Below are 25,628 nucleotides of genomic sequence, written 5' to 3'. Positions count from 1 at the left end.
GTGGATGAAGATGGATATCAAGAACTTTTCTTAAAACTGGAACGCACCTCGCATAATGTGTCATTCTGCATGCGCCATTTGTAGATATGGTTATCAGCGAGGTTGCTCTGTGAATTGGTCATCGAGATCTTGCGATTTAACGCTTTTGGATTACTTCCTTTGGGGATATCTTAAAATGCAACTACGCAAACAATTGAAGTTATATTCTATGCTTAATACACGTAAAGTCTTTTGTTATAACACCTTGATTCACGTACTATATCGGCTATATCATTATTGTTCTTCAAGGTTAATGTTAAAAAATTCAATTTGCGTTTCATTAAAGTTTTTATATTTTCTATATTTATTCTAATTACTTTACTGCGAAACACTTCATGTTGTGATCATTTTAATTTTTGCTGGTGGAATTTACATCCCATGATGGTCATATATGGCCGAAATATGTAAAGTGAAATAATAAAACGGTAAAAAATGGATAGAAGTTTTAATATAAATAAAAATACTATTAAGTAAATGATAAAATCTAACAGAGAAGATAATAATGGTTCTAAAACAGTTATAAAACATGTTTCGTTATTGATTATGTTTTCGAGCCAATTAAACTCTGGGGAAATTTCGCTGAAATTTTTAGAGGATGATTGCCACGTCACCCATATTCACAAGGGTGACAAAGTTCACATCCCATATTAGGGTAAAGTTTATAATTACAGCTTGATAAACAATTTAATTTTAGATAATAAATTTATACGCGAAATCAAACAATTTAAAACAACTTTTAACTCACCTGCAAATTTATAGATAAACTGAATAAATTATAGACGAAATCAAATCGTTTTCGAGCGATTATTAAACACAACCAATTTTTTAGATCGATTACAATCAAATGAAAACTTATTTGACGTCACCGTTATTTTAAACAAGCAATAATAACCCGGAGCCACAACTAACTCTTTAAGCAAACGCTTCTCGAATAATCATTGAAACGACCTTACCGGTTGTAAAATGTAAAATATTCCAACAACAAAACCAAGCTAGCAGCGATAATGAAAATAATAAGAAAAAATAGGAATTCCTAAAGTTGATGGTACGTATTAAAAATATGCAAATTTTTTAGTGCATTAACAAATTCCTATTTATAGAACACGACTTATATGTATAAAATTTTTTGTTTGTTAATAACATTACCATATTCGATGAGGATGGTGTATCGGTGAGCTCCGACCATTTCTTTCATATCGTTTACGTAGAAACTCCATTCGGTAATCACGACGTTGATGGCGTTCGCAACGAGAATGGAAATCGTTAGATAAAGGAGGATTTCTTGTCTTCGTTTCGATAGGGAACAGAAGCAGGCCAACATTCCGATTCCGATGCCGATCAAAATATCCTGAAAAAGAAATCTTATTAGTTTTATTAATAATTAATAAAAGGGAGATGGGAGATGAAGAAAATCTTATAAAGACAACACTAATTACGAGCAATAATAACTTACGAAAACTATTAGAGGGAACCGTTACATATTATCCTAGTTGCGAAGAGAAACAAACGGAGGATTCCCACGCGGAAACGTGCTCGCTCGTTGTTATTACGCAACCACCACCTTAAGTAAAACCTTACTTAACTAAAATGCGAAATGCGTTAAGAGCTTCGCCAAGAACACGTTTCTATTTCTTGTTTACTAACGTGTGCAACAACTACTACTGATAATGTTTTAGAACGACCAAATCAATGTAAAAGATTTTTTTTGTCAGTAAAAGATTTTTTGCAACTTTATTTAAAGTTTTGTTCACATTAACGTTTGCCCTCTAACGATGGTGTGATTAATGCGCTGTGGTAAGTCGTCAATCACCACCAACAACAACAATAACCACTCTCTAAGTCTTAAATTAAAATGTATTCTTCTTCAGGCTTGTGTTAATACTTTTGTGATTGTTGTTATAAGCGAAGACGAATGCTATTTCGTCAAGAAACAATTAAAATTTCCTTAAAAACACTCTTTTTAAAATTTATTAATGACACACAAAAAGTTCATACATATATCATCGATTGGAGTTTGAGATGAATGTCGATAAAGTATTGATTAGAACGTAATATTACTTCTCGATTAGCATTTGATTAAGATTGTATAAAACTCAAATTGGATTCAACATTACATAGGTGTTATATTAGAAATCTTCGGTTTTGTTCGTTTAACGTTTGTTTAAAGTCAACAGGATTAAACTTTCTAAAACAGCGCCTTTTAACGTCAATTATCCGACGATTAATGTTCGATTAAAGAAACATTTTAATTTCATATGCTTTTAGCGTTAGGTTATAAATGATTTGAATAATAATACATTAATCTAGTTTCAAGCTTCATAACACTACAAAAATCTTACAGAATTATTTTTAAATAAGTTATTAGTGAAAATCAGGGGTGGATTATCTATAACTAACTTAGCATGATGGTAACCATCGATTAAGGTTGTTGAATAAACTTAAATATTTCAGAACTGTTTACATCGATGACGCTGAGCATCGATTAGCGTTCGATTAATATTTTATACAACACATTTTAAGATTTATTTATATTTCGATTAAAGTTAACTTGATGTTAATCGAGCTTTAACTAAATTAGAATTTGTTTAACGATTTCTATAAATAATTTTTATTTTAAATTAACCTTAACTCTTAATATAATTGAAATTAACGTCAAATTAACCATCGATTAATGTTTGATTAAAGAAACATTTCAATTTAACATGGTTTTAGCGTTAGGTTATAAATGATTTGAATAATAATACATTAATCTGGTTTCAAGCTTTATAACGCCACAAAAATCTTACAGAATTATTTTTAAATAAGTTATTAGTGAAAATCAGGGGTGGATTATCTATAACTAACTTAGCATAATGGTAACCATCGATTAAGGTTGTTGAATAAACTTAAATATTTCAGAACTGTTTACATCGATGACGCTGAGCATCGAATAGCGTTCGATTAATATTTTATAAAACACATTTTAAGATTTATTTATATTCCGATTAAAGTTAACTTGATGTTAATCGAGGTTTAACTAAATTAGAGGTTGTTTAACGATTTCTATAAATAATTTTTATTTTAAATTAACCTTAAGTCTTAATATAATTGAAATTAACGTCAAATTAACCATCGATTAATGTTTGATTAAAGAAACATTTCAATTTAACATGGTTTTACCGTTAGGTTATAAATGATTTGAATAATAATACATTAATCTGGTTTCAAGCTTTATAACACCACAAAAATCTTACACAATTATTTTTAAATAAGTTATTAGTAGAAATCAGGGGTGGATTATCTATAACTAACTTAAGATGATGTTAACCATCGATTAGTGCTTGATTAAGGTTGTTGAATAAAGAAATAGAACACATTTTAAGATTTATTTATATTCCGATTAAAGTTAACTTGATGTTAATCGAGCTTTAACTACATTAGAGCTTGTTTAACGATTTCTATAAATAATTTTTATTTTAAATTGACCTTAACTCTTAATACAATTAAAATTAACCATCGATTAATGTTTGATTAAAGAAACATTTCAATTTAACATGGTTTTAACGTTAGTTTATAAATGATTTGAATAATAATACATTAATCTGGTTTCAAGCTTTATAACGCCACAAAAATCTTACAGAATTATTTTTAAATAAGTTATTAGTGAAAATCAGGGGTGGATTATCTATAACTAACTTAGCATAATGGTAACCATCGATTAAGGTTGTTGAATAAACTTAAATATTTCAGAACTGTTTACATCGATGACGCTGAGCATCGATTAGCGTTCGATTAATATTTTATAGAACACATTGTAAGTTTTATTTATATTCCGATTAAAGTTAACTTGATGTTAATCGAGCTTTAACTACATTAGAGTTTGTTTAACGATTTCTATAAATCATTTTTATTTTAAATTGACCTTGACTCTTAATATAATTAAAATTAACGTCAAATTAACCATCGATTAATGTTTGATTAAAGAAACATTTCAATTTAACATGGTTTTAGCGTTAGGTTATAAATGATTTGAATAATAATACATTAATCTGGTTTCAAGCTTTATAACACTACAAAAATCTTACACAATTATTTTTAAATAAGTTATTAGTAGAAATCAGGGGTGGATTATCTATAACTAACGTAGCATGATGGTAACCATCCATTAAGGTTGTTGAATAAAGAAAACTTAAATATCTCAGAACTGTTTACATCAATGACGCTGAGCATCAATTAGCGTTCGATTAATATTTTATAAAACACATTTTAAGATTTATTTATATTCCGATTAAAGTTAACTTGATGTTAATCGAGCTTTAACTACATTAGAGTTTGTTTAACGATTTCAATAAATCTTTTTTATTTTAAATTGACCTTAACTCTTAATATGATTAAAATTAACGTCAAATTAACCATCGATTAATGTTTGATTAAAGAAACATTTCAATTCAACATGGTTTTAGCGTTAAGTTATAAATGATTTGAATAATAATACATTAATCTGGTTTCAAGCTTTATAACACTACAAAAATCTTACACAATTATTTATAAATAAGTTATTAGTAGAAATAAGGGGTGGATTATCTATAACTAAATTAACATGATGGTAACCATCGATTAGTGCTTGATTAAAGTTGTTGAATAAAGAAAATTCAAATTTCTCAGAACTGTTTACATCGATGACTTTGAGCATCAATTATCGTTCGATTAATATTTTGTAGAACACATTTTAAGATTTATTTATATTTCGATTAAAGTTAACTTGATGTTAATCGAGCTTTAACTAAATTAGAGTTTGTTTAACGATTTCTATAAATCATTTTTATTTTAAATTGGCCTTAACTCTTAATATAATTGAAATTAACGTCAAATTAACCATCGATTAATGTTTGATTAAAGAAACATATCAATTTAACATGGCTTTAGCGTTAGGTTATAAATGATTTGAATAATAATACATTAGTCTGGTTTAAAGTTTTATAACACTACAAAAATCTTACACAATAATTTTTAAATAAGTTATTAGTAGAAATCAAGGGTGGATTATCTATAACTAACTTAACATATTGGTAACCATCGATTAGTGCTTGATTAAGGTTGTTGAATAAAGAAATAGAACACATTTTAAGATTTATTTATATTTCGATTAAAGTTAACTTGATGTTAATCGAGCTCTAACTAAATTAGAGTTTGTTTAACGATTTCTATAAACCATTTTTATTTAAAATTAACCTTAACTCTTAATATAATTGAAATTAACGTTAAATTAATCATCGATTAATGTACGATTAAAGAAACATTTCAATTTAACATGGCTTTAGCGTTAGGTTATAAATGATTTGAATAATAATACATTAATCTGGTTTCAAGCTTTAAAACACCACAAAAATCGTACACAATTATTTTTAAATAAGTTGTTAATATAAATCAGGGTTGGATTATCTATAACTAACTTAACATGATGGTAACCATCGATTAGTGTTTGATTAAGGTTGTTGAATAAAGAAAATTAAAATTTCTCAGAACCGTTTACATCGACGACGTTGAGCATGAATTAGCGTTCGATTAATAATTTATAGAACACATTTTAAGATTTATTTATATTTCGATTAAAGTTAACTTGATGTTAATCGAGCTCTAACCAAATTAGAGTTTGTTTAACGATTTCTATAAACCATTTTTATTTAAAATTAACCTTAACTCTTAATATAATTGAAATTAACGTTAAATTAATCATCGATTAAAGAAACATTTCAATTTAACATGGCTTTAGCGTTAGGTTATAAATGATTTGAATAATAATACATTAATCTGGTTTCAACCTTTAAAACACCACAAAAATCGTACACAATTATTTTTAAATAAGTTGTTAATATAAATCAGGGGTGGATTATCTATAACTAACTTAACATGATGGTAACCATCGATTAGTGCTTGATTAAGGTTGTTGAATAAAGAAAATTTAAATTTCTCAGAACTGTTTACATCGATGACGTTGAGCATCAACTAGCGTTCGATTAATATTTTATAGAACACATTTTAAGATTTATTTATATTTCGATTAAAGTTAACTTGATGTTAATCGAGCTTTAAATAATTAGAGTTTGTTTAACGATTTCTATAAATAATTTTTATTTTAAATTAACCTTAACTCTTAATATAATTGAAATTAACGTCAAATTAACCATCGATTAATGTTTGATTAAAGAAACATATCAATTTAACATGGCTTTACCGTTAGGTTATAAATAATTTGAATAATAATTCATTAATTTGGTTTCAAGCTTTATAACACTACGAAAATCTTAGACATTTATTTTTAAATAAGTTATTAGTAGAAATCAGGGGCGGATTATTTATAACTAACTTAACATGATGGTAACCATCGATTAGTGCTTGATTAAGGTTGTTGAATAAAGAAAATTTTAATTTCTCAGAACTGTCTGATGTAAACTCAACGTCATCGATGTGATGACGTTGAGCATCAATTAGCGTTCGATTAATATTTTTTAGAACAGATTTTAAGATTTATTTACATTTCGATTAAAGTTAACTTGATGTTGATCGAGCTCTAACTAAATTAGAGTTTGTTTAACGGTTTCTATAACTGATTTTTATTTTAAATTGACCTTAACTCTTATTATAATTGAAATTAACGTCAAATTAACCATCGATTAATGTTTGATTAAAAAAACATTTCAATTTGACATGGCTTTAGCGTTAGGTTATAAATGATTTGAATAATAATACATTAATCTGGTTTCAAGCTTTATAACACTACACAAATCTTACACAATTATTTTAAATAAGTTATTAGTAGAAATCAGGGGTGGATTATCTATAACTAACTTAACATGATGGTAACCATCGATTAGTGCTTAATTAAGGTTGCTGAATAAAGAAAATTTAAATTTCTCAGCATCAATTAGCGTTCGATTAATATTTTATAGAACACATTTTAAGTTTTATTTATAATTTGATTAAAGTTAACTTGATGTTAATCGAGCTTTAAGAAAGTTAGCAAGCTTTCAAAATAAATTGACGTGGAATTTGTTTAATATCTCACTGGCACTCTCATATTATCTAGATTTTCAAGGTTTAATCAGTGATTTATTGTCCGATGAAAAATTAAATAATCGCACTTTATAACACAATGCCTGAATAAATGCAACGTTAACCATCGATTAGCGTTCGATGAAATTTTCACAAAAACCAATTTTTTGGTTTTTAATTTGATGGTGTTAATGATCATTTAATAAGCTGTCGATTAATTTGGTATTTTAGAATTAACCTGACCCTCTGCTATTTAACGTTTAGTTAAAATTTAATTAGCGAGATTAATTTAAAATTCAATTAACGAGATTAATTTAAAATTAAATTAAGTATGGATCATTAATTTCATTAGACATTAAATTTATTTATTATTAAATTTGTCAGAATTCATCAAATTATTATTTTTCTTCTTGTTTTGATTAAACATAATCAAAGTGTTAAGTTATAAATCGGTTGAGTCATTAAATAAGTTTTCATGATATATTTATGCCTTAAAAATCTAAATTTATTTATCTACAACTAACTTAACGTGATGATATCCATCGATTAATGCTTGATTAATGTTGTTGAATAAAGAAAATTTAAATTTCTCAGAATTAGCGTTCGGTTAATATTTTATAGAACACATTTTTAGTTTTATTTATACTTCGGTTAAAGTTAACTTCATGCTAATCGAGCTTTAACTAAATTAGAATTTGTTTATCAATTTCTACAGATAATTTTTATTTTAAATTGTCCTTAACTCTTAATATGGTTGAAATTAACGCCAAATTAACCCTTGATTAGTACTTGATTAAAAAAAATGGTTTAATATAACGTTAACATTGAAGTATAAACGATTTCAATATTTCAATTTCAATCGAAACCATCACAAAGTTCACGTGCCATAATCTCTAAATCAAGGTTTGACTACAATCAGGTTAAGCATCGATTAGCGGTCGATTAATTTTTTACTGAGGTGATATCTATCAATTATTATACGATTGAGGTTCATTATGGTTTTTGATGTAACGAGATTAGTATTAAAACATACTATATATGATAAAATAATATATATTATTGTCTTGATTATTATTTATTGCAAAGACTTAATATTTTGATTCTTCAATAAATGCTATGTACATTATTGTAACTTTCAAAGAGTCAAACAAATAAAACCGTATGACTTGAAAATTTACAACGTACGGTCACGAAACGCAATTGGAAAAGATGTCACACTTTGTTGCGCCTCTCCGGTTCTCCGGTCGTTTTAATTAGCACCATAAGTCAAGAAGAAGAAGACGAAGGTACCTAGCACAACAAGTCCAAGTGAGTAGTGTATCTGGTACCGGCGCGAAATGGTCGCAGAGCATTTGGTAGCGCTAACACTAATTACTACCAGTTCGTAAATCGTTTCGGATAGTTTTATAACTTCCACATCGCTAAAATAGTCATACCCAACATTTTTTGAGTAACCACTTCTGAAATTGATTGAATAACGACCGGCTTAAAGTATTGCCTTTAAATGGTAGTGCTAAATAATATTCTTGCAAGCATAATTATTATAAATAATCGAGACAACCGAATATTAACTCATCTCGACCACCACGATTTCAAATCTCAACCGAGCAATACAATCTCTTGGGTTGTTTCTTTTCACCTTTTCACCGGTAAATACCAGGTCTTGAACGGCCTCCGAGTGACCCGAACGTCGTCGTTACCATGTTATTTACGAGATAATTCTTGTATTTTAACGTTTAAAAAAAATTAAACGGTGAAGCACGTGTCGGTATCGAAGGGTACTTCTTCTCAACCTCCGAACGAGTTTCAAGAGTCGTTTATTTCAAGATCGAGATTAGAGACTTCGAGGCGCCATAATCGTTTACATTTATTAATGGTGCTAATTAATAACGGCTTATAATTGGATCTTGACCGTGCGCGGTTAACGTTTTAAGAACCATGCCAAGGAGATGGTTATTGAAGAGAACGTTTAACACTCGTAAACGACGCAGTCGAATGTATTTTCTTTACACCCTCAATTTTAATTTATAATATGAAGAATAAAGCAAATATGGATTTGAAAAAACGGCTTATGTTTAAAAATTAAAATCTCAAAAACTAAATACGTTTTTGGTTCTAGAAACTTATTTAATATGTTATGGTTTTGTGTTGAAATAATATAGAATGGGAAAAAAGTAGTTTATGTAATTATGAGAAACATAAAGCTACACATGTACAAATATATAACAAAAATATACAGTGTATCCGAATAATTCTAGATCTAGGTCTTGTGTTAGTTCTAGTGATAGTGCTAGTGTAAAACTAGAACTAACACAAGACCTAGAACTAGAATCATTCGGGTTTCTGAAGCCGTCTTGAGACGTACGGCTAAATCCGAATGTTTCTAATTCTAATGTTTGTTCTAGTGACAGTGATAGGTAGCGCTAGTTAGCATAAGATTGCACTAAAACTGGAACTAACACTAGACCTAGAACAAGAAACCTTTGAGAGACGTGCGGCTAAATCCGAATATTTCTAGTAGACCTAGAAATTTGTCACAACTCAGATTCTTATTTTTCTCGATATCTGTGGGTGTGAGAGCAAAAGTGCAAGAGAGCACTATTGTTAAGCATAAAATTTGCTACAACCTTTGTTCCAAAAGATTTTTTGTAACATGCTCAGATTCCCCAATGCTACCATCAACATCTTGAAAAGACAACGGCTTCATCAAATTTTCATATTTTCGTATTTTTCTTGATATCTGTGCCTCTGACAGCAAAAGTGCAAGAGAGCATTATTGTTAAGCATAAAATTTGCTACAACCTTTGTTCCAAAAGTTTTTTTTAACATGCTCAGATTCCCCAGTGCTACTACCATCAACATCTTGAAAAGGCAACGGCTTCATCAAATTTTCATATTTTCGTATTTTTCTCGATATCTGTGCCTCTGATAGCAAAAGTGCAAGAAAGCACTATTGTTAAGAATAAAATTTGCTACAACCTTTGTTCCAAAAGTTTTGTTGTAACATGCTTAGATTCCCCAGTGTTACCATCAACTTGAAAAGACAACGAATTCGTCAAAATTTCATATTTTCGTATTTTTCTCGATATCTGTGCGTCTGAGAGCAAAAGTGCAAAAGAGCACTATTGTTAAGCATAAAATTTGCTACAACCTTTGTTTAAAAAGATTTTTTGTAACATGCTCAGATTCCCCAATGCTACCATCAACATCTTGAAAAGACAACGACTTCATCAAATTTTCATATTTTCGTATTTTTCTCGATATCTGTGCGTCTAATAGCAAAAGTGCAAGAGTTATTGTTAAGCATAAAATTTGCTACAATCTTTGTTCCAAGAGATTTTTTGTAACATGCTCAGATTCCCCAATGTTACCATCAACTTGAAAAGACAACAACTTAATCAAATATTCATATTTTCGTATTTTTCTCGATATCTGTCCCTCTGATAGCAAAAGTGCAAGAGAGCACTATTGTTAAGCATAAAATTTGCTACAACCTTTGTTCCAAAAGTTTTGTTGTAACATGCCTAGATTGCCCAGTGTTACCATCAACTTGAAAAGACTACAAATTCGTCAAATTTTCATATTTTTGTATTTTTCTGGATATCTGTGCGTCTGAGAGCAAAAGTGCAAAAGAGCACTATTGTTAAGCATAAAATTTGCTACAACCTTTGTTCCAAAGGATTTTTTGTAACATGCTCAGATTCCCCAATGCTACCATCAACATCTTGAAAAGACAACGACTTCATCAAATTTTCATATTTTCGTATTTTTCTCGATATCTGTGCGTCTGATAGCAAAAGTGCAAGAGAGCACTATTGTTAAGCATAAAATTTGCTACAACCTTTGCTCCAAAAGATTTTTTGTAATATGCTCAGATTCCCCAATACTACCATCAACATCTTGAAAAGACAAGGAATTCGTCAAATTTTCATATTTTTGTATTTTTCTCGATATCTGTGCGTGTGCGAGCAAAAGTGCAAGAGAGCACTATTGTTAAGCATAAAATTTGCTGCAATCTTTGTTCGAAGAAATTTTTTGTAACATGCTCAGATTCCCCAATGTTACCATCCACTTGAAAAGTCAGTGATTATATATGTTCAAATTTTCATATTTTTGTATTTTTCCCGATATCTGTGCGTCTGATAGCAAAAGTCTGAAGACGCTACACCAACTTACACCAAGGTGAAGTGTTAGTTCTAGTTTTACACTAGAATAGTGTAAATATAATAGACCTAGAACTAGAATCATTCGGATTTAGCCGCCTTGAGAGACGTGCGGCTAAATCCGAATATTTCTAGTTCTAGGTCTAATGTTTGTTCTAGTGACAGTGATAGGTAGCGCTAGTTAGCAAAAGATATCGCTATGTTGCATATTTTTATTGCACTAAAACTAGAACAAATATTAGACGTAGAACTAGAAACATTCGGGTTTAGCTGTCTTGAGAGACGTGCGGCTAAATCCGAATGTTTTTAGTTCTAGGTCTCATATTTGTAGGTATCATTATGTTGTCTATATCCTTTATTTCAGCAGTTGAAGCATCTGGCACCTCATGTTCTTCTGCTGAATGCTCCTCCTCCACAGCTTTTACCTGCTCAAGTTACAATTCATTCTCAAATTCTTCTGGAGTGAGTTCTTGACTATGGTTCTGCAGTAACTCCACCACATCATCCTCGATGTTTTTGAACTCCAAACTTTTGCCAATGTTTACAATGTCTTGTACCATATCTGCCTTCTCCACAAAGTCTTTAAAATGTCTATCAGGCACAGAAGTTGGCAAAAAACATTGTTCCAGGCTATATCAATGAAATTTATGCAGTGGATAATATTAAAATGATGGAGAAATCTTGCTGGGTCAAATCTGTATTATTAATCACCTGGAAACAGCGTGAAAAAAGAGCTTTCGTATATAGCACAATCAGTTTTTTCTAACCGGCAATTACTTTGATGTTTTGAAATTATACTTTTTAGCCATTGGGTTGTTTGGGTAACATACATACTTCCCATTGCAATCATTGAGAACTCAAAGAACTAAAAGATATTTTGAAAATCTTTTTAGTGTTATTATTTTGGCAACCTTTTCCTACGACTTCCAACAACTCTATACTTGTAAGTCAAATGTCAATAGTAATATTTCTGCCAGATCCTTTTATTGATTCACAGAATCTTTGCATAACAGCACTCGAAGTGCTTAACTATTTTATCTATTTAACTAAGTTTTATCTATTGATACATAATAAAAATGGCTGTAAACACTTTTGCAATTTGTAACAAATTTGTCAAGTACATCTCGTATTGGCGCTGATTTACCCACTTCTTTGCGTTTCTCGAGTCATCAAATCCCAAATTACTTAACAAAAACAAAGAGATTACCAAATTAAATTTTCCACTCCAATTCCCAGAATACTGAATAATTCTCTAGCATTCAAGCGACTTAATTTGAGAACTCCTGCCATATACATTAAACTCGAAACGTATATACAGAGTTTATTGAAGGGTGCTGAAGGTAATTGAAAGGAGCCATCAAAGTAAACACTCAAACGACAAATTTGTCTTGGATCCTGCAATTGTTAGCTAAATTAAATAAAAGTGAAGTCTATAATCTTTGTTATACGACATCTAATTTATATTGGAAAGGAAAAAAATGTTTGATCAATACTTAAAAGCGAATCAATCCACGGTTACATTATACTTTATTCTTAATCAATTTCCTGTTTATTTAAATTAAAAATCTTTACATATATAAAAACATATTAATCAATTTAATATGAATAAAACAAGATATCTTAAGTGCTGGTGTGTGTATTATGTCTTGAAGATATCCCGATTTGGTCGTTGTTAAATAATGTATAAATGAATGATATCCGGAAGTAAATCTTACACATTCGTGACAAATTATACAAGACTTACCCACGTGCCAACCCATAAATTCGAGCTAAGGTGTAAAGACGGCACAGATACGAAGAGGAAAATCCCGGAGACCAACTGAGCAGCTCCACAACAAACGTAAACGAAGCTCCAGAGCACATGCAGTATGGTCCACCCACGCGTACAAGTCAGGCACATCACGCCCTGCAAAACACAAATGATAAAGACAAAGAACACTGCTTGTTAAAAATTGTTTTTAAAAATATGACAATTTAAATGTTGTTCACGTGTAAGAATTTGGTTTTGTTCGTTCGATCGAGCACGCACGGGTTCAAGAACTAACTGTAAATTAAGTATATTACTCATTTGTTTTGGACGCATCGAGAGATAATAAACGGTCATAAGTTGATTTTGAAATAAACATTTTAAGGAATGAAATGTATGAATGAAATTTGTGGTTAATAAAAAAAAAAGAATCGGTGAGATCAAGTGAGTTCAAGTTTTTCTAAGGATTTTGATTAATTAGAACCGCAATGTGCAATTTGTAATCGAACCAGAAAAAGAGATGAGTCAAAATAAGCGGTTATTTATACAAAATGTTGTAAAAATTAATCAATATTTTCTTGTAACTTGCGAGAGAAGTGATTGCGATAAATTATTTCTCAATTGCAAATAAAGGACAAGACGATTAATTTTGCGTACATGATCCCTTCTATAAGTGCGTGTTCGTTGGTTCTTTCGTTTTAGTACCAACATTTATATTAAACCACAAACCGCGGGGGATCCACCCACTTGAAATTGTTTATACAGGATGTTTCTGTATAAATAACCAACCAAAATTTCAAAATTCAAGATTGAAATGTAGTAATAAAACTCGATATAACGGAAAATTTTTAATTTGCACTTTAAATGGGCGAACGTCTGAAAATGCACGGCTAAACCTGAAACTCAATATCGAATTTGTTATTTTTTCAAGATGTTCATGATAACATTGGGGAATCTGAGCATGTTACAAAAAAACTTTTGGGATAAAGGTTATAGCAAATTTTATGCTTAGCAATACTGCTCGTTTGTGCTTTTGTACTTAAACGGACAGATATCGAGAAAAATACGAAAATATGAAAATTTGAGGAATTCGTTGTTTTCTCAAGTTGTTGATGGTAATATTGGGGAATCTGAGCATGTTACAGCAAAACTTTTGGAAGAAAGGTTGTAGCAAATTTTATGCTTAACAATAGTGCTCTCTTGCACTTTTGTTCTCAGAGGCACAGATATCGAGAAAAATACGAAAATATGAAAATTTTACGAATTCGTTATATTTTCAAGTTGATGGTAACACTGGGGAATCTGAGCATGTTACAACAAAACATGTGGAATAAGGGTTGTAGCAAATTTTATACTTAACAATAGTGCTCTATTGCACTTTTGCTCTCAGACGCACAGATATCGAGCAAAATACAAAAATATGAAAATTTGAGGAATTCGTTGTCTTCTCAATTTGATGGTAACACTGGGGAATCTGAGCATGTTACAAAAAACTTTTGGAACAAAGGTTGTAGCAAATTTTATACTTAAAAATAGTGCTCTCTTGCACTTTTGCTCTCAGAGGCACAAACATCGAGAAAAATACAAAAATATAAAAAGTTGACGAATTCGTTGTCTTTTCAAGTTGATGGTAACACTGGGAAATCTAAGAATGTTGCAGCAAAACTTTTGGAACAAATGTTGTAGCAAATTTTATGCTTAACAATAGTACTCTCTTACAGTTTTGCTCCTAGAAGCACATATATCGAGAAAAATACCAAAATATGAAAGTTTGACGAATTCGTTGTCTTTTCAAGTTGATGGTAACATTGGGGAATCTAAGCATGTTACAATAAAGCTTTTGGAAGAAAGGTTGTAGCAAATTTTATGCTTAACAATAGTGCTCTCTTGCACTTTTGTTCTCAGAGGCACAGATATCGAGAAAAATACGAAAATATGAAAATTTTACGAATTCGTTATATTTTCAAGTTGATGGTAACACTGGGGAATCTGAGCATGTTACAACAAAACATGTGGAACAAGGGTTGTAGCAAATTTTATACTTAACAATAGTGCTCTATTGCACTTTTGCTCTCAGACGCACAGATATCGAGCAAAATACAAAAATATGAAAATTTGAGGAATTCGTTGTCTTCTCAATTTGATGGTAACACTGGGGAATCTGAGCATGTTACAAAAAACTTTTGGAACAAAGGTTGTAGCAAATTTTATACTTAAAAATAGTGCTCTCTTGCACTTTTGCTCTCAGAGGCACAAACATCGAGAAAAATACAAAAATATAAAAAGTTGACGAATTCGTTGTCTTTTCAAGTTGATGGTAACACTGGGAAATCTAAGAATGTTGCAGCAAAACTTTTGGAACAAAGGTTGTAGCAAATTTTATGCTTAACAATAGTACTCTCTTACAGTTTTGCTCCTAGAAGCACATATATCGAGAAAAATACGAAAATATGAAAATTTGACGAATTCGTTGTATTTTCAAGTTGATGGTAACACTGGGGAATCTGAGGATGTTACAACAAAACTTTTGAAACAAAGGTTGTAGCAAATTTTATGCTTAACAATAGTGCTCTGTTGCAGTTTTGCTCTCAGAGGCACTGACATCGAGAAAAATACAAAAATATGAAAATTTGATGAATTCGTTGTCTTTTCAAGTTAATGGTAACACTGGGAAATCTAAGAATGTTACAGCAAAACTTTTGCAACAAAGGTTGTAGCAAATTTTATGCTTAATAATAGTACTCTCTTACAGTTTTGCTCCCAGAGGCACAGATATCGAGAAAAATACGAAAATATGAAAATTTGACGAATTCGTTGTCTTTTCAAGTTGATGGTAACACTGGGGATGTTACAAAAAAAATTTTTGGAAGAAAGGTTGTAGCAAATTTTATGCCTAATAATAGTGCTCTCTGAGGCACAGATATCGAGAAAAATACGAAAATATGAAAATTTGATGGATTCGTTGTCTCTTCAAGTTGATGGTAGCACTGGGGAATCTAAGCAGGTTACAACAAAACTTTTGGAACAAAGGTTGTAGCAAATTTTATATTTAACAATAGTGCTCTCTTGCACTTTTGCTCTCAGAGACACAGATATCGAGAAAAATACGAAAATATGAAAATTTCACGAATTCGTTGTGTTTTCAAAATGTTGATGAGCCTGTTACAAAAAAACTTTTAGAACAAAAGTTGTGACAAATTTCTAGGTCTACTGGTAGTTTTAGTTTTAGTTCAATGAAAAGTAGACATCAATCTAGTACTGAATAACAATTAAAACTAGAACTACCGTCCTTGATTTATGCATCGTATAAGACAACTCAGGGAATTCTCCGAGTTAATCTATGAACATGCAATAGAGCAACTTGATAGAATAGATAAATAGATAATATTAATAGGATGACCTAAAAATATTTTGTCCGTTCCAATGAGGTCTGTTGTATCTACATTTTACTGTATTTCGAACCATAACTTATTGAGAAATTCACTAAACGTATGATGTAGGAAAAACTAATTTTATAAAAATTACGACTAAATTATGCATGGTTTCGAAGTATTAATGACCGTAAATCTCCATATTTAATCAACATAACCGCAATCATCTTTTTGCAACCTACGTATTTTACAACGTACAAATCGTTTTTGCTTAGATGGAATGTAACGGAATCCAAGAAGTAGACTTTTGACATACATGGATAAAATGGAAAAAAAATAGAATAAATTTTTGTGTCCTCGTGATATCCGCCTGCGAGATGATGCGGTATTTCAATTTGCGAGAACACTCTTCTTATAAAAGAACCCTTTTTTGTCAGTGAAAAAAACGTTATTAATTCGCTTCATTCGAGCAGATTTTTTCTTTTCGTCTTTTTCTTTCTCATTTCGCACGGTACGCGCGGAGCAATTTATCCGAGAAACTCGGATAATACGGTCAAATTAGAGTAGTAATCGCGAAACCGCAACCGAGCGGCGGGATAATTGAATTATTATAAGCCGACGTGTTATTATCCTGATAAATTCAAAGCTGATGGTTCTATATACGAATAAACTGGATTATAACTTTTCTTTCTTCTTATACAATACATTTTCCGCTAATCTAAATCTCAATCTAATCAAGTAATGCAAAGTAAATCTACTTTGTGGATTACAAATAACAGAAAAGGTGAAAAATATTCTAATTAAAAGAACGAGTAACGTTCGGCACGATTCTCATCGTACAGTAATTCACAGCTTTCGGATTCTTTGGGTTTGGATTCGTTCGTGTTGGTAGATTGGATCGCAAATAAAAGTTACTACTAGTATATACTTGAACCACAGCGCGCCTCAATATTTTCTAATGGCATCCGCAAATACGTGACCGTGTGGGGAAAGTGAATTCGTTCTCTGTTATGTAAGGCGTTTTCTTCTGTGCTGCTGTTAAGAATACCACGTCGGATTCAAACCAACCCACGTGCACCTGTATGCGTGCTGAGGAATTTGAATTAAATTGGAAAACGGTAACCTATCGGTTTTGAACCAACCCAAGTTAAATCCGTTGAATGAAAATTAGTTGAAATGATTCGAAAGCCAAATCACTTTTTTTATAAAGATAAATTTAGTATTGTTTAAAGTTTTAGTTGTTGAAAATTTAATCGAACGTTAGATGGCAGCAGAAGTTTTGTTCAAATTAAATTAGCGTGATGTTTACAAAATAGTCTTTAAAGATTATTGACAGCTCGTAGCAAGTTTAGATTCTGAAAAGGCGATTTCGAATATTTAGCTTTACAATAAATAACAATGCTTTATTTGTAGTGGTTTCAAGATCAACAGATCACCATGTGATTAAAGAATATAAGGATACTGGGAAGGTTATGAGTCCCAGTATATACAAGTGAAACCTGGTATTCCTGTTGAAGTTGATGATTTTATCGCAGAATTGAAAAGTTTGTTTTACTATATAGATTCATGGACAGGTAGACAAGTAGGACAGACCGACTTGAAAATACCAAACTTTAACGAAAAACTGAAAAGTTCATCTGTGATCTATAGGGCACGGAACTTTTGTAACAAAACGATACGATTTCCCCCCTCCACTTGTTGTGGCCACTCAGTGACGTCTCTAGAAAACAAGCCCAGTAAAGTAGCCACTGAGAAAAAGTGGAGGGGGAAATCGTATCGTTTTGATACAAAAGTTCTGTGCCCTAGTGATCTACGATAGCACAAATAAATGTATCGCAAGGATAAGAGAAATGGTTTTGTTACAGCAGATCCCTGCAGCTAGTTTTCGAACTCGAAGAGGGAACTTTAAACCACTTGTAACCGGTTTTGCCGTACAATCCGACGCAAGGATTCAACATTAAAGAAATAAAATGATGTGCCTAACGAATTACAAATCAACCAACCGATACATTTTTCTGCCAATTAGAAAAAAACAGTAGGAATAACGAAAATCAATCAGGATCATCCCATAAATGGAAGTTGCACGGAAAACAACCTAATAGATGAAGCGCTTAATCGTTAAAGTAAAAAAAATTTACGCGGAAATTAGTACACAATACTACATTTACAAAGAAGCAATAATTAATAAAAGCCACGCTAAGAAGCATGGAGGCATGTGTTGGTACACAAAATCTGTTAACAGAAACATTGGTTTCGGCACTGTTTAACTTCACAATCCTTCAGAATCCAGAGATTACAATGGATGGGTCAAGTGAGACCGACAAAAAGGCCACGGAAAAGGTGAGATAAGACGATATATATTGATACAAAATAGATGCTATGATGCAGGAATTGAAAAAGAGAAAAAGAGACCAGATTCGACAGCGGATTGCACCTCCATAACAGAGACATTATGATGCCAAAAATCGATTTTCCGTGAATGCATGGGCCAGCATACTTGGCGAGTAACTCATAGCGAGCTACATCACATCTCCTTGTTTAGATTAGAACTCCACAATAACAACACGTAAACTGTGCCAAGGATTTAGTTTAGGATTTAGTCACCGATACTCTTTAATATATATGTTGAAATACCAAGAAACGAACACCATCTCTTCTCATTTCACTTTGCAGACGTCAAATGGTCCTGGCCTAAAACGCATATGACTTGGACTTCATGATTAGGAGAGTATACATAGAATATAAAAAAAATGGGAGGATGCAGATCAGTCACACAATATTCTAAATCATAATCTATGACGACACAACAATCAAACAAATTGACAAAAATTGTATAAGAGGAAAATAAATAAAATATTTAATAAACGAGAGCAAGAAAATTAAAAGATGTCTTAATAGACATATAGTGGAACAAGAACATACGAAAAGAAAAGGAGAAGAGAATAGGAAAAACATTACTAGAAAAAGTACTATTATGGAAACGAGATATAGGCAATGAGAGAAGACTACAAGCTATAAGAATGGACTCTATCTATCTCAGAAAAAAAGCTGAAGTTGCCGATATACAACGAATTACGTATGACTAAATTCGGAGAAGAATCAAATCAACTACTGTGATAGACCGAATAAAACTAAGCACTTTACGCTGGTTTGGACACCTGATAAGTATGAATATAATCGATGGCCAAAAAGAGTATTATTGTGGATACTGCGAGGACGAAAAAAGCGTGGAAGGCTGAAAAGGTCATGAATTGAAGGAATTAAAAAGGAGATGTATACGAAGTAACTAAATATAGAGGTGACATAAGATAGTAGACAACAATGATTACACAGAACAAAGTTGTATCAGCACAATGGGGTCCCTGCTTATTACACCAATATCATGACAGAACATTTGAGCAGCATTGGATTAATTTGCTAGATCACCTCATCAATCCTTACCTATTTTAAAGAAACCATAAAAGCGATGGTAGATTTCATTGATGTAGCTGACAAAGGAGATTGATATTTATAACGAAAGTAGTCCAGAAAAAAATATTTCGATCAAAAGTAAAGCCAGTGTGGACCATGGGAAAACCAACATGTTATACAGGGTGTTAGGTAAACATGCGGCAAAAATTCAAGGGGTTATTCCTTGGCCTATTCTAAGAATATTGTGTCCTATGATGATTTTTGAAAACCCCCTTTGTTTCGAAGCTACAGGCGAACAAAATTTGCGACAACTATATTCGATATTAGTTGAAATTATTAATGTAAATAAAAGTATGGCGTACATCAATGAGTTTATCAAGTACCTAAATACGTCTCATCGATCGCATTTGTTTGTAGACTGTAGTACCTACTCTATTATGATTTATACGAACGCCGAAATGACTGACATGCATTACATGTATGGACTTGCTGATGGCAACTCATCAGAAGCTAGACGATTGTACATCCAACGATTTCCTGCCCGTAATGTCTCCGACGGAAAAAATCTTCGAAAACATTCATCGGGAAATAGGCTTATTAAAACGAAGTGGAGGGCCAGGAAGATCAAAGACTGCAAGAACGGTACAATTAGAACAGAATGTGCTGGACATGATAGAGGAAAATCCTGGTAGTTCTACGCGAAGAATTGCAAATATTTTGAATGTAAGACAGTTTGGAAAATTCTATAATACCACATTCAACGCGTTCTAGCACTACTACCTGCTGATTTTCCACCACGTATTGCATTATGTCAATGGATATTGCAAACATTAGTTAGCATCCCTCTATTCCTGACACAGATTCTTTTTACCAATGAAGCCAGTTTCTCAAAAAATACAATAAGGGGTTTTCATAATAATCATGTGTAGGCAGATGAAAATCCGCATGAGGTATGTGAAGGTCATTTTCAGTATCAATTCTCCTTGAATGAATTCTCCCTGGGTTATTTTTTCTGAGGATCTCTGAAGTGATTAGTTTATGCTACTCCAGTGGAAAATTTGGACGATTTGCGATATTGAATAATTGGTGGGTGTAAGTCAATTACAAACGACCCTGATGTGTTTGAAAGAGTTCGGCAGTCAATGACAAGAAGATTGAATGCTTGTATTCAGGCTGGAGGAAGTCATTTCGAACATGTACTTTTTGATAATAAAATATTGTTACTGTCGGAAATTTTGTTAGCCCTGTAACAAAAGGGTTTTTCAAAAATTATGATAGAACAAAATATTCTTAGAATAGGCTAAGGAATAACCCCTAGAATTTTTGCTGCATGTTTACCTAACACCCTGTATAAAAAGGTAATTTAATAAATGTACTGGAATATAGCAACAACGATTTAGACCAAAAAAATCTCACATAATTAAAATATCCGAGAGTACAGTGCACTAATTTTTTGTGTTATTGTTAAATCCTTGGAAAAATGATTTCCGTGCGGACTTCATATTAAAGGCGATGTTAAATTAACAGAAAATTCCATATAATTTTTTTTATTCTCCCATAAAACTAGGTAGTTCTTTTTGCCGCACCTTATAGAATTGGTTCAACTTGTACTACAACGAATTCCCATTTGAAAACGTTTACATATAGCCCTACCATAGTTTTCCCAAACTTGATTCTTAAACATATTGAACGTGGACACCAATTATTGCTAACCATCAATGTGATAATCATTACAAGTAAAAACAAAGAAAGGATATACATTTAAAAGCAGAAGAACCATTTCTATTTTTGTAATTATAGTTTTTTACATAAACCGTTTTGTGATGGTCATCGGACCGACAAATTCAACAACCCACCACCAATCGATAAGGAAATGGGGTTATTACCGTGCACGCAGATCTAGGTCAAAGTGTACTTCATCAATAATCGCACGCAACGAAAACGCGGACGAGAAAGCTTTCCACTCGTTATTTATTCTCTCAACCTGTTACAATAATAGGGTTAGTATGCAGTGATTCTTTAATATATCTTAATTTTGATTCTTTAAGATTTTTAATTTAGATCATGTTCGTTTTTAATAAAATAAAAAATCGACTTATAATAAAATAACTATCAAGGTAATTATTATTATCGTCGTATGTATTTATTTTGTGATTAAAGTAAATTGTGTTATTATTGAAAACAGGAAGTGGTATAGCCGATCTCGTTAATAGTATGATTTATCAAAAGCATTACGTAAGTTGTTGTTTTATAAAGTGAATTTTATCAACTAAGTTTTATAAGATTAATTTTATAAAACTCTTACCATCAACAGATTATCATCTTTTATCTTGGTTCAAGCATCAAATCGATTGTATTATAAAAAAATTAACACCTTCTTATATATACTTTTTTGATGAACACATCGTCGCGATTAATTGCGCCCGATAATTACACATTGTTGTTAATAGCGTTTGAAGGCTGTTCGGTCGTCTAAGAAAATAACCTTAGTCATGTTAATGAAAAGAGCCCGGCCGTTATCTTTGTTCTACGGTCGTTGATAAGTTCATTAAAGCGTAAGAAATGATGTGAGGCTCCTTTTTTCGCAGCACACAACCTTCGTTTTTTTGAGAAAGAACAAAAAAATAGACGTGATCAATCTTTTTATAGTTATGCTGAAATATAATATTTTAAAACAATAAAATAAATTTAATCCAAATATGGTTTTTATAGGAAATAACTGCTTTTTATAGGTTGGTATTACAATTATAAAGATTTTCATGGTTGATGTTATCTGAAATAATACAAGAAACTTCCGGGTATTAACGAACGGTTGCCGTTTATTGAAAATTAAATTAATAATCGTTTTAAAAGCAGCACCTATTGATTGAATAGAAATATATACAACGTATTTGGTCGAATTGAAAAAATCTTGAAAAAATTTCTTTTTAGATATTCCTAGATGAAGAAGTCTAACGGAATAAAATATGGTGAATAATGAGATGAATATTGGGACCTGTTATGGAGAACAACTTCACAGAGTGAGGTACAACCACGAATATATGTACCAGCAACTTAAAGAACTCCTTCAGCCCGACTACGTGAAAATGCAAAGATTGAAGACTCAAAAAGATTATGGTGGGCAGCACAATCTAAAAGAACGAGAAATAACCGAATACAGGAAAAAACGCCAACCAGAACACCATGGAAAAGTCACTGTGTATGGGGATGCAATGATATGGCTGGGGTTGCGACGTTGGAGGAAGTCAACTCTAGATAAGGAAGAATAGAGAAGCAAACTGAAAGAGGCCAACGCCCGATTTGGGCTGTAGCGCCATAAGACCCTATATTATTTTAATGCCGATTTGCCTACAATGATTATTTGATGCAAAGTGCAAAGAATTGATGTAGATTTACCTGTACTGCTAGATGCAGTTTTGATGCAGATCCAATAAGTAGCTATCTCGACGAAAACTTGATGAAGTTACAACTAAAATTAAACTTAACAGACACTTACTGTATATATCAAGTCACGAGGTATATGGAGAGATTTGGCACTGAATTCAGAGACTTGATTCAAACTTAATAAGGATTTCATGGAGATACTATGCTATCTTGAACGAGTCTTGATGTACTGCTGAACACCAGATAGCGATATGATGCAGCCTTGATAAACACTGGATATAGTGGTATCTTGATGCAGCCTCGATATACTCACAATGAAGATTTAAACTAAATGGAGGCTTACGGTATCTATCCAGCCATGAGACAAAATGACAATTTGAAGCAAAATACAATGAATTGATGTAGATTTAGCCTTTTCAGGGGCGAGTCTGATTGCTGATGCTTGTTCTTGCGGTTCATACCCACTGAATCCACATATAACATGCTACAACAAAAAGTATTAAAATAAAAACATGCCACAGTTTAATAATATACCTCCTCATCTAGTAGCAATAATACGTTTAACTCTCAGGAAGATTTCTTGTAAAGTCAAAACACAAGGAGATGTTATATCTGCTTTTTAATATTGCCCTAGAAAGGGTACTCAACGCAAATCTTGGTATTCGTCAAAATTATGAACATTTCTGGCGCCACATAACATTATGCACAGCTTTAGAAACTATGTACCTAGAAAACCATATGAACCCAACCGTTTGTGTTTGGTCTCTACACATGCCCCCAACATTGCTTGTAGATATTGCTTTGGTCTATGAGGCACTTTTTATTTTGCGTATATACAGAGTGTTTCACTTAAAACTTCATGGCCAAGTATCTCTGGAATGAGTTGAGATACTTCTTCATTCCAACTTTCGTTAACAACGTTGATTTGAAAAATTTTGTAGTTTCGAAGATATTTAGTATTAATACTGAGACTATTTAGATTATATGATTTTAATTAGACTAATTCCAGGCCAAAAACATTCGTACATTTATCCACAAACCTTACACATTTTGGAACAGAAACTACAGAGAGAAAAACGAGTGCGAGATGATGGAAACTGCAATGGTCCTGCAAATAATAAATGATAACTCGCATAAATCAGCGGCCAAAATTATGGGCGGCCGAAACCACGTTCCTCTCAGGCTTAAGAAAGTGATATTAATCACGACTATCAGAAGTTATTCTTACACTAACTGAATTAAATTTGCCATTCAGAGGAAAATCTGATGTACTCTTTGAAGAAAATATGATCCAATTCTTAAAGAACATCTTCGACGTATAACGCAAGATGTTAAGAGACACAGGTTCATTATCTTAGCAAAAACATACAAAATGAATTATTAGGTTTATTGGCACAAATGACTAGAAAGAAAATTATAGAAATGGCAAAAAAGCCGAATTTTTTCTGTAATCATAGAAATAAGTCCCGATATCAGCCACAAAGAACTAATTACATTAATAATTCGATTTGTTAACACCGAATCAAAGAATTTGGTGGTTATTGATTTTATTGAAATAACTGACACGGTCTGGCATTTATATTTTTAGACACAATAAAAGTACTAGATTTAGACATTTACATATCTGTAGAGGAAAGGGCTACGACAGTGGAGCTAATATGAAAGGTAAGAATAACGGACTGCAAAAACATATTTCAAATATAAATCCGAGAGCGTTAGTTGATCCTTGCTCCTGTCACTCTATTAATCTTGTTTTAAATAATGCTGCAGATCAAATATGAAATATTTGTATTATAATATGAAATAGTCAATTTTTTTGGAATAATACAAAGCTTGTATAATTTTTTTTCTGCATCCACTTATAGGTGGTCTATTCTTGTTAAACATCTGATTAATTTAACATTAAAACTTGTATGTTCTACGAAATGAGAAAGTAGGATAAATGCATTGTAGTATTGCAGTATTGTAGAAGACACGTCTTTGCTGGGTTCTCATGGAAATAATACTAAAGTAGAAGCAAGCAATATATTAGAGAAGTTACTACAAAATCCAAAGTGCACGGTTTGTGCAGCAGTTGAAACAATTCAACAGCTTGCAAATAATCTAAAAAGCTAAGAAGTGGCGAAGAGAATCAAAAATTGTTAGTTATGCGTCTGAACTTCAAATTCTATAAATTCATTAAACGTACAACCAAACTTTACAGAAATCAGATTAAGACATCGAACGCATTTTCAAAAATTAAACTTTTGACAATCCAATACAAGATCAGTCACAAAAATTTAAAGTTGATGTATACTTTAATTTACTTAACATAACGATTCATTCATTAGAGGAGCGTTTTCAACATACATTCGGATTTTTGCACAATCTTGCCAACCTAAGAAATTGGGAAAAAGAATACGTCATAAAGCAAAGTATGAATTTGGAGATTACTCTTACACATAACAATAGAAAATACATCGACGACATTCAGCTGGATGA

At 31.7% G+C, this 25,628-nt stretch overlaps 1 protein-coding gene and 1 long non-coding RNA gene across 3 annotated transcripts in view; one reads left to right on the top strand and one right to left on the bottom strand.

The window, feature by feature from the left end:
• LOC111419312 (putative uncharacterized protein DDB_G0277255) overlaps positions 1 to 25,628 on the bottom strand; it is a 53,555-nt gene that overhangs the window by 9,017 nt on the left and 18,910 nt on the right. For both annotated transcript variants that reach the window (XM_023052086.2, XM_023052087.2), the window contains 2 exons: positions 12,979 to 13,140; positions 1,186 to 1,387 (listed from right to left, as the gene is read on the bottom strand). In XM_023052086.2, coding sequence (XP_022907854.2) covers positions 1,186 to 1,387; positions 12,979 to 13,134 — 358 coding nt within the window. In that variant the 5' untranslated portion in view covers positions 13,135 to 13,140. The remainder of the gene's footprint in view (positions 1 to 1,185; positions 1,388 to 12,978; positions 13,141 to 25,628) is intronic.
• LOC139429737 (uncharacterized) lies at positions 901 to 1,773 on the top strand. The gene is made up of 2 exons (XR_011640295.1): positions 901 to 1,084; positions 1,140 to 1,773. It is a non-coding gene; the product is annotated as an uncharacterized lncRNA (long non-coding RNA).

This window comes from Onthophagus taurus, chromosome 1, assembly GCF_036711975.1.
Source record: "Onthophagus taurus isolate NC chromosome 1, IU_Otau_3.0, whole genome shotgun sequence".
In the NCBI taxonomy this organism is placed as follows: Eukaryota; Metazoa; Arthropoda; class Insecta; order Coleoptera; family Scarabaeidae; genus Onthophagus; species Onthophagus taurus.
This window is presented reverse-complemented; position numbering and strand designations above follow the sequence as displayed.